The sequence below is a fragment of the Coffea arabica genome, chromosome 9c, assembly GCF_036785885.1.
Source record: "Coffea arabica cultivar ET-39 chromosome 9c, Coffea Arabica ET-39 HiFi, whole genome shotgun sequence".
NCBI lineage: Eukaryota > Viridiplantae > Streptophyta > Magnoliopsida > Gentianales > Rubiaceae > Coffea > Coffea arabica.
The window spans coordinates 22,931,933-22,946,244 of record NC_092326.1 but is presented as its reverse complement, the minus strand read 5'-3'; the positions used below and the strand labels follow the sequence as shown (position 1 = coordinate 22,946,244).

The following is a 14,312-nucleotide window of genomic DNA, read 5'->3' as shown; positions in this document are numbered from 1 at the left end:
AATTGACATATTAACCCGCACACATATGCACTCGTTACTTTCCTTCCACTGATTATTTATTCATTTTTAGAACAAGAAGAAAAACATGTTCTCATGATAACCACACCCCCAGAAGACGAGGGAGGCAAGGGGCTCATCATTTTCAACCACATCAGATACCTAAAGACGTCAAATCAGTTTCACAACTTATATTTGCAAGACTTTTACTAATAAAGAGTGAATAATATCGTGCAGAAATTTAGTGTTCTCAAAACGAGAAGTGAATACTCCACAGCTTTCAAACTTAGGCAGGCCATACAATTGTAAAACCCCATGGCATCATATTTAAAGAAGCAGAGTTATTTCAGCAGGATTAGCTGACTCTGCCTCATATGGAAGGAAGCGTGTAGAGTGAAATTTAAGAGAGATGGAATTATAGACTTGATAACAAAGTTATCAAAAGTTATTGCTAAAATTTAACACCAGGATAAAAATCAAAATATACCCCAACTATTGCCAGTCACTAATCAGATCACTTTTTACTAAGCGCTTGGAAGGATCATGGCCTCAGGTCTTCAACGTTAATTGGACAAGCAGATGTCCAGGCAGACAGAGACTAAGAACAACAACAAATGCCCATGATACAGACCTCTTCATTCTTAAGGCAGGTTGTTGCACGTGACTCCATCTTTGACAAGCTGGTTAATGGCATCTCTCAACTTGAGATAATCATCCACGGTGTTGTAAACTTGATGAGAAATACGGGCATATCCAGCTACTCTACCATCCCAGTTGTCCCCTCCAATCTCCCCGTCTTTCAGGGCCTGGTAATATATAGGGACCTCTACTTCAAAATGGTCCCGCAAATGAGTCCTCAACTTTAATGCATCATCATCACTTGAAATCCTCAAACTCGAAGGCAAACCAACCATGGCCATGCTGGGACACATCTCAGGAGGAGATCCAAGATGAGTCCCCCACGCTCTGGCCAACAATTCCCCCATTCTTACAACGGCATCATGGTTCCTTTTTCTAATGCCAGCAATACCACCTTCAAATCTATTGACGAAATCTAAGACATCTGGAACAACCAGCTGAGAACTGTAGTCTCGTGTGCCAATCCAGGCACTCTCTATTGCCAAGCCATTCCCATATTCATGGGAGACTACAGGATGGTGCAAATCAAGGGCTATAGGGGACTTTCTACAGTACAAGAAAGCAACGGAGGGCGGACAAAAGAACCACTTGTGCAAGTTGCTGACATAAAAATCAGCCCCAATTTCTTTAACATCAACATGAACGCTGCCAATGGCATGGGCAGCATCCACAAACACCTGCTCCACACCTTCTTCTCGGCAAATCTGAACCAATTCACGTACGGGAATGACGACACAGGGCATTGACGTAATGTGATCAATAATGGCAAGCCTAACTTTCCTACCATGGGCCTTACCCATGGCCAAGCCTTTGCGAAACTCGGCAATGATTTCCTGGTCAGAATGGACAGGAAAGGGAAGCTGGACCACAATGACGGAGCCACCGGCGCGAGTGACATAAGCCTCGATGGACTTCTTGACAGCCTGAAAGGCGCAGTGGAGCATGACAACGGCATCACCCTTCTGAAAGCGGCCCTCGGCAAAGGCCCAACCAACATGTTGAAGGACAATGGCAGCTGCAGTGGTGGCGTTGTCAACGATGGAGACCTCATCAACGTGGTCAGCATTTATGAGGGACGTGATGAGGGTGCGGGAGCGGAGGATGCCGTTTTGGAGGTGGTTGAAGAAGAAGTCGTCGGGTTGCTGTAGGAACCGAAGCTGCCACTGCTTCTGAGCAGCGATGATGGAGGCTGGACAGCTGCCAAAGGAACCGTTGTTAATTCGAGCAATACCCAGCTGGTGGTGGGCAAACTCTTGCCGTATTTCAGAGTCAGATATGAATGAGGATGGAGAAGACAACTTGAGTTTCTTAGGAATGTGGTTGTGATTGTGGTCGCCGTTGGCTTGGGGGTCTTCCATCTGTTCTCTCTTTTTCTTTTTCTTTTTCTTTTTCTTTTTCTTTTTTTCCCTTTTCTCCACCACCCACCTTCTCCTTTTTGGGGTTCCTTGGGCTAGTGGCTGTGCAAGAGATAGGATTAGGGTTTTCTGGTGCAACAGAAATCACCAGAAACTATATGTTTTCTATCACTAGAAAAACATCCCATGCAAGGCACGTGCACCTAGTACCTGTGCAATTGTTATTTTTTTTTTAAAATGTTATCCTTATATAATCGTGCAGTAGTAATGATATTTGATATCATGCATATATAATTTGGTAATACACAGTATTTTAAAAAGGTTACAAAGTCTGCAGTACCAAGAAGCAGAATAACTGGAAACAAAAGTATTTAATGAGTAATCCAATACAGCAGTCAGTTGCTTTTTTTCCCTTTTTTTTTCAAGAGTCAATATCCATTACCTATTTCTCACTTGAAGTTCTACTTTTGCATCGCCGTTTTCAAAGCTTATAAACTCATAAAAGTCCAGAAATCTATAGACAAATTCAGCTAAAAATTTATAACTTCAAGTGAACATCTCTCAAGGAAACATTTCTGATGCAATTGATTAACGTCTGACAAAGTAAGACAAACATCATTTATTCTTATAACATTAGTCATATGTCTAAAATTCACTATCTAAGAACTATGTATCAGAAAAAATTGCCTTGCTGCTCATCTTAGACAGATCCATGTTACAGTTAAATAGATCTCTTGTAAAAACCAATGACAAAACCAAAATCCTTCAGTTGAAACTGTCCTAAACTGTCCTAGAGGTTTAGGATCCTAGAGGTTTCAGGCATACTACAATCATAAGAAATTAAAAGCAATTTGAAAGAAAAGAATAAACAACTTATTCCCCCGCTAAAAAAAGCTTTATTCAACCTAAGTACATCCAGAAGATTACTACATATGGTTTCTGACAGCAAGCAAAATTCATGCAACTAAATAATAAAAATATATCATGAACTGAATATCCTGACTATTCATTATGTTCTAGACAACAAAACCCTGCAGTTTATTTGACAACACCTTTACTTCCTAATCACATTTCATTTAAGAGTGAACTGAGGCTTTAGTCAATCACTAATCCGAAAAGAAACAATTTTCTCCAGCCAAATCCCTTCACAGAAACTACTCGAAGTAACCAAACAAACCACATTGACAGCCACCAACACCAATGACAAATGCTAAAAACTCCAAAACTCTGCTAGTAAGCGTTCCCATAACATCCCACAAATGCCTAAAGTTTAGCAAACAAATGTATTCACAACTTCAGTCATTCTCCTTTCTCATTGAGGGATTTTGCTAATGGCAGGTAAAAATCAGTTAATTTATGACAACAATTAGAGTATTAGCGTTTTATGACAGGTAAAAATCAGTTAATTTTACAACAATTGTAACAAAACCAACATGCAAATGGTGAAAGGGATAAAAAGGTTTCATGACACACACACACTCTTTTTCAAAATTACTACTCATAGAGGATTAGGTATCTGATAATGACTCTTCCAATTAGAGTTAACAAACCTCCATGTCCATTATCCCAGGTCTTATGGTATGTTTTGCAGTAGCTGGATCACTGAAAAACATATAAGTAGAGAGCAGAAGTCAACGTGAAATATAAAGCAGAATAAGATGAAGATATTGACTGTGTCTGCATAGGAGGATATTTGAAATATTTACTATAGCACTTTTTATGATGTGATGTAGAGATAAAAAGGTGATTGGGAAGATAAAGAAGGTTGATTGAAAAATGTGTTTGTGAAGTAAGGAAATAATTTTTTGCAAATAATATGATATTCAAACACACCCAATATTCCACATTTCAAGTTTGAAGTATAAATGTTTTTGCTGAAACGAGCATAGTCATTTGTCAGGTATTCAAAAACCCCTTCTACTAAATATGGATGGGAGACGTAATTAATATCAAAATAGGAAACTGCAGCAAAAACGTGTTACCAAAAACAGAACAAATCTGATATTTAATTCAGAATATTTGATACTTTTCAGTGGTTACAGGTTTTTGAAGAATAGGATCTTTTGTTTATGGAACAGATCTTGTTCGAATTTATTAAATTATATTTTGTAGTCTTTTTTTTTTTTGTATTCACTCAAGTTTCTTTTATGCTAATTCAGTAGCAGCCAAAAAAAAACATATTAAATGTTACACTCTACAAGGGACAGATGAGCCCAAACATCCAAATCAGTATATCCAGTGCAAATTGAACTTTCCAAGTTCATTTACATTATTTGATGTCCGAAATATCACAGAAGATCAATAGAAGAAAAAGTGAAATGAATGAACATATTAGATTTATAAATTACCTATAAAATTCTCCAACAAAGAATCTGAAGCACAAAAGCCTTTCACAAAATTTTTAATATATATCTTTAATTTTTGGATCAGTTTCAAGCGTGAACTTCATCAACTCCTCATAGCACTCCTACAAAGGCAAACAAACATAAGAAGTCTCAACATTTACATGTCCTGAGCATTGAAAATATCACAAATTAGATGGGAGTATAGCTTTAGTTTTTTTGAAAAATGAAGCACATGTACTTTTCGATTGCAAATATGGCTTAACTTCAGAAATGACAGCATGTGAGAAAATAGTGGGATCCAATTCCAATTTAGGGGTCTACAAGTTAAATAATCTGTCATTACCAATGATGAAATTAGAAAATGTTCATTATGGTGATCATTTTCAAAACTTGCATAGCCATACAAGAAAGGGAAAATCGTTCAAAATGTCCCTCACATTTTGCAAAATGACTTTTTTCATCCCTCACTTTTAAAAATGTATTTTTACGTCCCTTACAAATTCATATTGGTCAAATTTGGTCTCTATCTAGATTTCCGACTAGTTTTTTGTCGAAATCCACCATGTGCCTTGCACATGATCATTTTTAAGGACAAAATTATCAAATCAAAATTTACATAATCCAATCCATAGTCTCTCACATTTCACAAAATGAATTTTTTGGTCCCTCACATTTCACAAAATGAATTGTTTCATCCCTCACATTTCACAAAATGAATTTTTTCATCCCTCATATTTTACAAAATAAATTTTATTCCACATTGTTCATGTGTATGAATAACTTTTTTTTAAATTAATGTATATATCTATTTGATCTCATCTGAACAATACGAATAGCATGTAATATATCTCTATTTGATTTTGCCTAAACGTAATGTTCAGGTGAAATTAAAATAGATATATACGGGGGTTTAAAAAATTGTTAATTTTTCACTCATGTTCATTTCTTTTACTCGAAAATTGAATACAAAAAAAGACATTTAATTCTAAACATTATCAATTGTTTATATTGAATTAAATTTAGACAAAAAATAAACAAAGGAAAAGCATGACAAAAAGAAGTAAATAATTGACACTTTCAAATTTTAAGATACTCATAAGGGAAGAAATTCAACTGTTGGTCTTAAAGGTAGCGAGTAAAAATTTCAGATTTAAACTGCAATTTGTTAGCATGACTATAGAATTCGAATTAACACCAATTAATTAGATAGTCTTATTAAACAACTCAATAAATGAATTATTACCAAAATAGAAAAGGCTACAAACATTGAATAGATTCACATGATTAAATCATATATATATATATATAGATTTAAAATAAAATTGTTAGATTTAAATCCACGTATATATCGATTGAATAACATATGTACAGCTACAATTAGTCTGTTTAGGTGAAATCAAATAGAGATATATTACATGCTATTTGTACTATTCAGATGAAATCAAATAGATGTATACATGAATTTTAAAAAAATATATATTAATACACATGATCAATGAGAGATGAAAAAATTCATTTTGTGAAATGTGAGAGATGAAAACATTTATTTTGTGAACTGGAAGGGACCAAACAATTCATTTTGTAAAATGTAAGGGAATATAAATAAATTATATAAATTTTGATTTGACAATTTTATCCTTAAAAATTATCACATGCAAGGCATGTATTGAATTCCGGCCAAAAACTAATCAGAAATCTAGATAAGAACCAAATTTAATCAATGTGAATTTTTAAGTGACGTAAAAATACACTTCTAAAAGTAAGAAACGAAAAAAGTCATTTTACAAAATGTGAGGGACGTTTTGAACGATTTTCCCTAAAAGAAATGGTCGGAAATTCATTCTCTAAAAAGTTACCTTAGAATGTAAGAATATGATCTTGCTGCTAACTAAATTACTGTCCAGGAGATGATGAATAAAAACAACCCAAAAAACTAAACCAATGGACAAACCGGTTGGCATGAAATGCTCTAGAAAGCATTTGCAAGGTTGTTAAGTCAAAAATCAAAATGTAAGGATAACATCATAATGCCAAATGTGTGGAAAAAAAGGAGGGAACTTCATTGTTGGAAAGTTGAAAAATTTTTCCAATTCCTCAAAGGCAATTGTCTTTTTGAATGCATGCTCAAGACAATTTCTCATCTAGTTATAAAACCTCCATTTTTAATTTTGTTTTCAAGCAGGAGAGGAAGCAGAAAGAGGGGGGATTTAAAATGTGTGTGCCTAACCTATATATACAAAACTATCAGGTCAAGTAAACGCGAAAGCACTCATACCACTCCTTGTTTGAGTTTTCATCAACTAAAGCTCATTCCTTTTATAGTTTATTCTCATTATATATTATAAACTTCATAAGTACTGGAAAGACATAAAATTATTGTTTTTGGAGCCAAAATTTGATCCAGGATATGGTCATTTAAGTTGTCATGTACCTTTTAGATATTCCCTATCTTTAAGCCACACACATATATCCTGAAAATGACAATTCCATGAAATTACAGAGCAATATGTTTCCAGCAAATTAACATGACATACCTATCTTTCATTTTCTCATCAGGCATCTAGTAGTTTTCCACCACATTGAATTCAATCAAACACTTATAAATTGGAGAAAAAGAAATACCCTCAGCACACAAAGTAAAAAGTGACTCTGGGACACCAAAAACATGGAAGCACTGTGCCATAAAATGAAACTGCAATGACATTGAACTTCAACCAAGCAAGGCTAAACTAATTGAGAGCAGGACTTGTACCCAAAACCAAGTAGGCTTGTTAAGGAGGTGAACAGATTTGGTAAATCTTAGGATGATTTTGACCAAAGGAAATATTTATATCCACGTGCAGAAAATACCCCAAAATATTCTTAGACACATTAAGTAGAACAAAAACTATGCAATGCAAAATGATTTACACATGTAGATCTAATGTGTGTGCAAGAAAAGAAACAACTTAAAATTGACAATATTACATGAAAGTAAGCTCAACAAAAAGCAAAAAAAAAAAAAACAACTAAATTTGTAACAGCAAAAAAGTAAAATTTAAGCAACTAAATATAGCACAAAACCCAATACCTCAAGTTTTTGATTATGTTGATGGCACGAGACGAAAGAAACTGCAGTTTATTGGAGGAGAAAAAATTTAATAAATAAAAACTTGAAAACCAAAACTGAAAATTAATCAATATGAGCAAGGAAAAAAAGGATTATACCTAGTAGCAATAGCAGATACAAATTCATCCCATAACAAACAGAAGTCGCTCAAAGCTCCTAAGAAACAAATTTGGCAAAGTAAATAATGGGGAAAAAATTAAACCTAAATAGATTGGAAATAAATAGCAAAAGAAATATAGAAGCATAAAACAAAATAATGAAAGAATAACTACCTGAATCTGTTACTAGAAAAATTGAAGAACACATAATCAAAATCATATAATTAGGGAAAATCCTAATCTACAATGAAATTGGAAATATATGAGATCAGATCTCAATCTAACAGAGCCATAGATGCACAGACTGCTTCTTCAATACTGTAAAGAAGAACAACAATGAAAACCCCAAGTTTCTTAATTACTTAGATATTTAAGAAAAAATCATAAGAGAAAAATATGCAAAACAGAGAATAGGAGAAGATATTTGAGTAAGGAGTGAAGAAAACCAGGAAAAAATGTAACAGAAGAAGGATATACGATCTCTGAAGTTTGGTCTGTGAAGAAAAGTAGAAAAAAAAATGGAAGATGAGAAGGATAGCTGAACTCTGAAGTCTGAACACAAAAAATAAAGTAAATGGGATAACAAATTCCAATTTTTTACATGATTAAGGAAAAGAAAATTGAGGATTAGCATCCACAAAAAAAAAAAAAGCTAGTCATTTCTTTTAAGGTATCATCTGGAAATTAACTAAGATAATAGTCATTAGTATCCAGGTCTAGAGACGCAAAATAGGATCAGAAAGTCATCAAAATTTTAGGTAGGCAATGCAAAGCAAATTGTAGTAGACATGAAATTCCATTAGTTGGTTAACTTCCCAACACAGAATATAATACCAAATCTACTTATCATGCACTTTGGGCAGAAAAGAAACAAAGTTGTTTTTTTTCTTTTTATGTTGGTAACTTAACTAACTTATATAGGTTTACCTACCACAACCAGGACCTTCTGGGGACCCTTCTTTCTTTCCGATTTTTTCTCAAAGTGAAAACCTCTGTTGTTGTTTCATAAAATTGATTGATTCGAACTCAATTATTATAAGAGACTAACTCAATACAGACAAAAGTGAGGGCAGAAAACTCAAACCATCAAAATGCCGTAAAGACTCCAATTGACTTTATAAACTCACTAGTATCAAAAGCTATACATTCAGTTAAAAAGCTTAGAAATAAATGCTCACAGAAATGAAAAATCATGATAATCAACTGCTCTGAGCCTTTAATTTAGTTCTCTCTTAGTAATGAAACACGTATCAAGTGCATCGGCAGAAACAATTGATTAAAACAGAAACAGGAACCATTATAAGCCTTGAGCAAATGAAAGCCATCAAAAAAGTTATTAAATCACCCCCTTGCTACTAAAATTGTACCAAACTAATACACAATGTCAAATACAGCACTGCAACCCGTAAAAAATGAAAAAGAAAACGTTGCCACAGATGAATACATAAACCATTTGGGGACTTAATTCGTTTCAATGTCATAATCCACTCAGGTATCAAAATCGCACAGACTTTTTATTTCTCCACCACAAAAATAGCCATTACAGAAAATCAACATATATAGAACAACAAAGGATTTGCATCTTTAGAAACCCAAAAGAAAGGAGGTAATTGAGCGGATATCTCAAACAATCCCAAAAGAAGAAGGTGATTTCACCATAACTCAAATAATACCCAAAATTCTCAGTAAAAAATTTTGGACAAAGGAATTAGGGCAAGAAAATTGGAGGAATTAGGGAGAAGGAGAAGGTACTTGCAAAATCTGAAAATTGGGGAAAATTAGAAGAAAATGAGAGAAAATTTACAATCGGGCAAGAAGAGGTAATTGCAGGAATAACTCAAACAATCCCAGAAGAAGAAGAAGGCGATTTCACCCATAATTCAAAAAAGTTTGGGCAGAGATTTTCGGCCAAAGGAATTAGAGCAAGAAAATTGACGAAATTTAGGGAGAAAAAGGAGAGATGAAAGAACCTACCTTGTTGTTGCAGAGAGTTGGTGGAGAAATTTCACCTTTCGCAACCCACGCACTCTCGATGAACCCTTGTTCTTTGTTCTCTTTTCCAAAGTAATTAAAAGAAGCAGGGCACAGTTATCCGATTAAACCAGCAGTCAAGTCTATGAAAGGCCAGAAACGGCCAGTGTATAACAAAATGTAGATTAAGTGCTACACTGTAATAAAAAAGGGCTGTGCAACGGGACGGTTGGTGGGGACCGGGGGAAAGGCCAATTTCACAGGAAGGAAACGTTTCTCGTATTTTATAAAATAATTTTTTTCGTTTCTTATTTTTTAAAATATAATTTTATATTCTTTATAAATTTACATTGATCAAATTTAATTTCTATTTAGATTTTTAACTAATTTTTAGTCGGAATCCGCCACACTTCTTGCACATTATCCTTTTTTAAAAGCAAAATTATCAAATCAAATTTTACATATTTTGATTCTTAGTCCTTTATATTTTACAAAATAAATTTTTTCGTCCTTAACATTTTACAAAATGAATTATTTCGTTCCTCACATTTCACAAAATGAATTTTTTCATCTCTCACATTTTTCAAAATGAATTTTTTGATCCCTCATTGATCATACGTACGAATAACTTTTTTTTAAACTCATATATATATATATATATATATATATATATATATATACCTATTTGATTTTACCTGAATAGTATGAATATCATGTGATATATTTGTGAGGACCCGTAAAATTTTTCTTATTTTATTTTATCTTTTTTCGCGTGCATTTTCCTTACTTTATTTTATTATATTAATTTTTCAGAGATTTTTATAAGTAAGTATCGTTTTTAAATCATTCTCTTAGTATAAGTTAGTACATGTTAAGTTTGAGATGCGTCATAGACGTGGGACCCACTAGTGCGGTTTGTGTGATAAAATTTTGATGACTAGATGAAGTTTGGCATTCAGGGATATTATTTTACAAGATGTTAAGAGATAATTAGAAGTTAACTAGATAGATTAATCTTTGGCAGACAAAGAGATGAGAACAAAACCCTAAAAGCCAAGTGTTGTGAAACTATTGGAAGTTGGATTTTGACCAAAGTTATTTAATTTTCCTAAAATCAAATTTTGACCAAATTGTTTTCATTTCTTTCTCTAGCTTGGCCGAACCAATTGAGAGGAGAAAAGAGAGAAAACCTCATCTTGCATTTTCAATTTCTTCCACAAATCTTGAGTTCCAACCATTAAAATCTCAACTTACTCCATAAAAGTTACTTGCTAATGAGAATTAAAGGTGTTGGTGGAGTGATTTTGAAGGAAGAAACTCTAAGTTTCCACCTTTCTTGAGGTTACTAGGTAACTTTCCTAAACAAATCCTTTTTTACTTCTAATACTAGCATACTTGCGGTTGGAGTTGCAAAATATATAGTTTTATGAGATATATGATGACTTGAGGTGGTGATGTGGGAAATTTCAGTTTTATGGTGAATTTTCTGCTCTTATTGAACCAGTCTTGGTTTTCGGCGATATTTGGAAATTTGAAAAAATTCACAAAAAGTGAAATAACCTTTGAAATTCGTAACACAATAAGAGTCCCATACAAAGTTTCAAACACCACAAGCAGAACCAAATTCGGAGTTTTGAGCAACAACATACAACAGTTGAAAGTTGGTTGGTTTTTGTACCCTGTTCAGTGAATTTCCAGATTTGAGGAGAAATCTTTGGGGCATTCTTTGAGTATCGAAATGGCATTGAAATCACACCAAATCTGGTACACTTAAACTTCCATATATGAACTACTTCCCTACCAAAATTTGGGTAAAAACTTGAACGGTAAGGCAGTTAACGAAACGACCAAAGTTTGTAAAATGTTTCAAAGCTAATCTGCCCTCTTGCTTTTCTTTCTTTTCAAACGTTTTGTCCAACACAATCAGCCCCAATTCGCTCAAATTTTGAAAACAAAGTTCCAGAAACGTTTAATAAACAATTGATGGTTAAATAACTCTAAAATTTTCGAAATATAACCACCCAAAACAGATTCGACCATTTGGTCAACAAGGAAGGGAAATTCTTCCAATTTCCAGTTTTATTGTATTTTTGGAACCAAACCATATCTTGCTCTGTACAACTCCGAATTGAGATTGGCTTATGGTGTTGGAAACTAGGTTCCAAATACTACAATTCATCAGAAGATATCATTCTGAAAATCATTTCATAAGTGGGACAAAATTGAGCCACAAGATGCAGCTTCCAGTTTCGTTCGCATACACAGTCAAAACAGAACGGCCAAATTTGCCGACTCGCTACGGTTCACACAAAACAAACCAGTAGATGATTTTTATACCGTTAGAAAGCTATGGATGTCTAGTTTTGAATGCCACTAACAGCACTCAGTTTCAACTTTTGTACACAGAGATACATTAGGACAAAGAAGCACTGTCCGAGTGCACTGTTATCAATTTCAAGATTTGAAACTCTTCCCAAAACTCAAGTTTTGCACAACCAAATGATACAATTTTTGAAAGGCAGTTTGTACACACAATATACAACATACATCCGTCAATTTCACAGTCCACCAAGTATCAAAAATTCGAAATAAAAACAGAACAATAAGACCAGAAATTTCGGCCAGCTTGAATCCTACAAGTTTTTCCAACTTTCTCTCGTCCTTCTAACCGTAATCCTCTCATATAACACATAACCAACAATAATCAAGAATTTTAATTCTCAATTCAGCTACCTACAAGCCTCGTCAAGACCGCTAGCCTAGGATTAAAGCAAGATAAATGGTTTTCCTCAAGCCCGCTAACCTATACGCGGTTAGGGTTTCAAACCCACGGAGATTAACCGCTAAAACTTGGAAGAAATGAAGAGTTTAAAGGGATGAGAAGGTTACCCTTCAAACCCTAGGTGAAACCAGAATTTTCAACCGAAATTCCTCCAAGAAAAGTCCACAAGATCGCTCCTTGCTCCAAGATGGAAGGTTACTCCAAGTTATTTGCGATTTGGTGGAGGTTTGGTGTGAGAACTCGTAATTTTATTAATTTCTAGGTTTTATTTTATTCTAATTGCACGCTTTTCACATTTTCTTTATTCAAAAAATTTTAAAAATAATTTTTAGGAGCAAATATGGTTTTTAAATTATTCTTTTCTAGTATAAGCTAGTTCATGAGGTTTTAAGAGTGTATACCGGATGTGGGACCCACTAGTGCGGTAAGTTCGATAAAATTCGGCCAACTAGGTTAAGTTTTGTATACCGGGTTAATTTATCAGGTGTTAAGAGATAATTAGAGGTTATTAGATGGATGAGAGTTGGAGAAACAAAAGGATAGCTTTGAATTAAAGAAAATGACAAGTGTCACTTTGTGACTCAATCTTGACTTTGACTACTATTCATGAACTTTACTAAAAGCTCACAATTGACTACAAAAATCTTCATTTTCTCCATTCCTATAGCCGGCCCTCTCAACAAGAAAAGAAAATAAAGCTCTCAACTTGTTTCTTCCATTTCTTGCACAAATCTAGCAAATCAACCGTTTAAACTTTCAATTTCTCCATAAAAACCCTTCTCTAGGTAGGATTAGGGTTGTTGATGAAGTGGTTTGGAAGAAAGTGGTGCTAAGTTGGCTCTTTTCTTGAGCTTGCAAGGTGAGTAGTTAAGGAATTTTTTCTTTAGTTTTGATAATGTGAAATTAATGACTTGTACTAGTCATAGAGTTGGTTTTGCGCAAGATTTTGTGACTTTTGGTGGAAATTGGTGAATTTTCATAATTATTCATGATTTTTCTGTTTTTATGTGTTTAATATTGCATGGCCATGGATGATGGCTTGGAATGGTCTAGAATGAAACTTTAATGCGTAAATTGTAGCGGTTTACAGAAAATTTCTGCTTTGTACCGAAATTTCCAGATTAGGGTTTCAACTAACCCCTGTTCTGTCCGGTTCTGTTCGGCTAGGTTGGAGGCCGAATCAGCCTTGGGTTAAACATGAAAGTTGTAGGAAATGATGTTTTATAGTTGCCTGTAAATTTTCACCCCAATCGGAGCTCCGTAGCCTATGAAAAGACAGAAATACCCCCAGACTGCCCTAGGTAGAGTTCGGTGGACAGAGTTGACACTTCACCCAATATGACCGAGACTTTTCACCCTGATCCTTACCGAATTAGAATTTGGCCAAAACACAAAAGTTGTAGTACTATGTCTTAGCTTTCTAGTGGCCCTGGAAACCTTCCCAATTGGATTTCGGTAGCCTGAGTTACGGTCATTTAACCGTAATGCAGTTAGTTAACCTGTTTGTGCGATTCTGGTTTGGCACATTGAAATTTTGACCTAGTTACAATATGAATAGGACTGAGTGGCCTTCATCAAAATTGTAGCCCTTTATCTTAGCTTTGAAATGATGTAAATTGCATCTCAATCCGATAAGTGTAGCTTCAGTGGTGTTCATTCCGCTAAGCAACGTCAAATCTATCTTTTGTTTTCCAACCTAAACTTCATTTCCGCACATGTCTTAGCTTGATTTTGCACTTATACATTCTATTTGGTCTTAATCTAGTAGTATGTGGATTCGGTTTATGACTCGTATTCGAGTCTCATTGTGTTTTATTGAATATCTTAGGACGTGCCGGTGACGCGGAGCACTCGTTGGTCAGAAATTTGTGATTTCACTCTGTGTTTGCTTGGTAAGACTCACGTGATTGTTGCTTCATGGCTTTGTTATACCTGAAATTTATGACTTGAATACTTATGTATATGGATGAAATTGGTTGAGACGAGGGTGTACTTTATCACTCTCGCGCTCTATGA

General features: G+C 34.4%; 1 protein-coding gene across 9 annotated transcripts; it reads right to left on the bottom strand.

Annotated features, from left to right (window-relative positions):
* Positions 1-386: 386 nt before the first annotated feature.
* On the bottom strand, positions 387-9,711 carry LOC113708598 (L-cysteine desulfhydrase). 9 transcript variants are annotated; one of them, XM_027231098.2, is made up of 6 exons: positions 9,518-9,711; positions 7,544-7,601; positions 7,407-7,447; positions 4,340-4,458; positions 3,542-3,593; positions 387-2,201 (listed from the first exon to the last, which is right to left on the bottom strand). In XM_027231098.2, exon 6 carries the CDS (start codon positions 1,992-1,994, stop codon positions 639-641), a length of 1,356 nt encoding a protein of 451 aa, XP_027086899.1. In that variant the 5' UTR covers positions 1,995-2,201; positions 3,542-3,593; positions 4,340-4,458; positions 7,407-7,447; positions 7,544-7,601; positions 9,518-9,711; the 3' UTR covers positions 387-638. The 9 variants fall into 9 exon arrangements, with proteins under 9 accessions (XP_027086899.1, XP_027086896.2, XP_027086900.1 ...); XM_027231095.2 differs by having other exon boundaries at positions 387-2,093; XM_027231099.2 differs by lacking the exon at positions 3,542-3,593.
* Between the last annotated feature and the right edge of the window lie 4,601 nt (positions 9,712-14,312).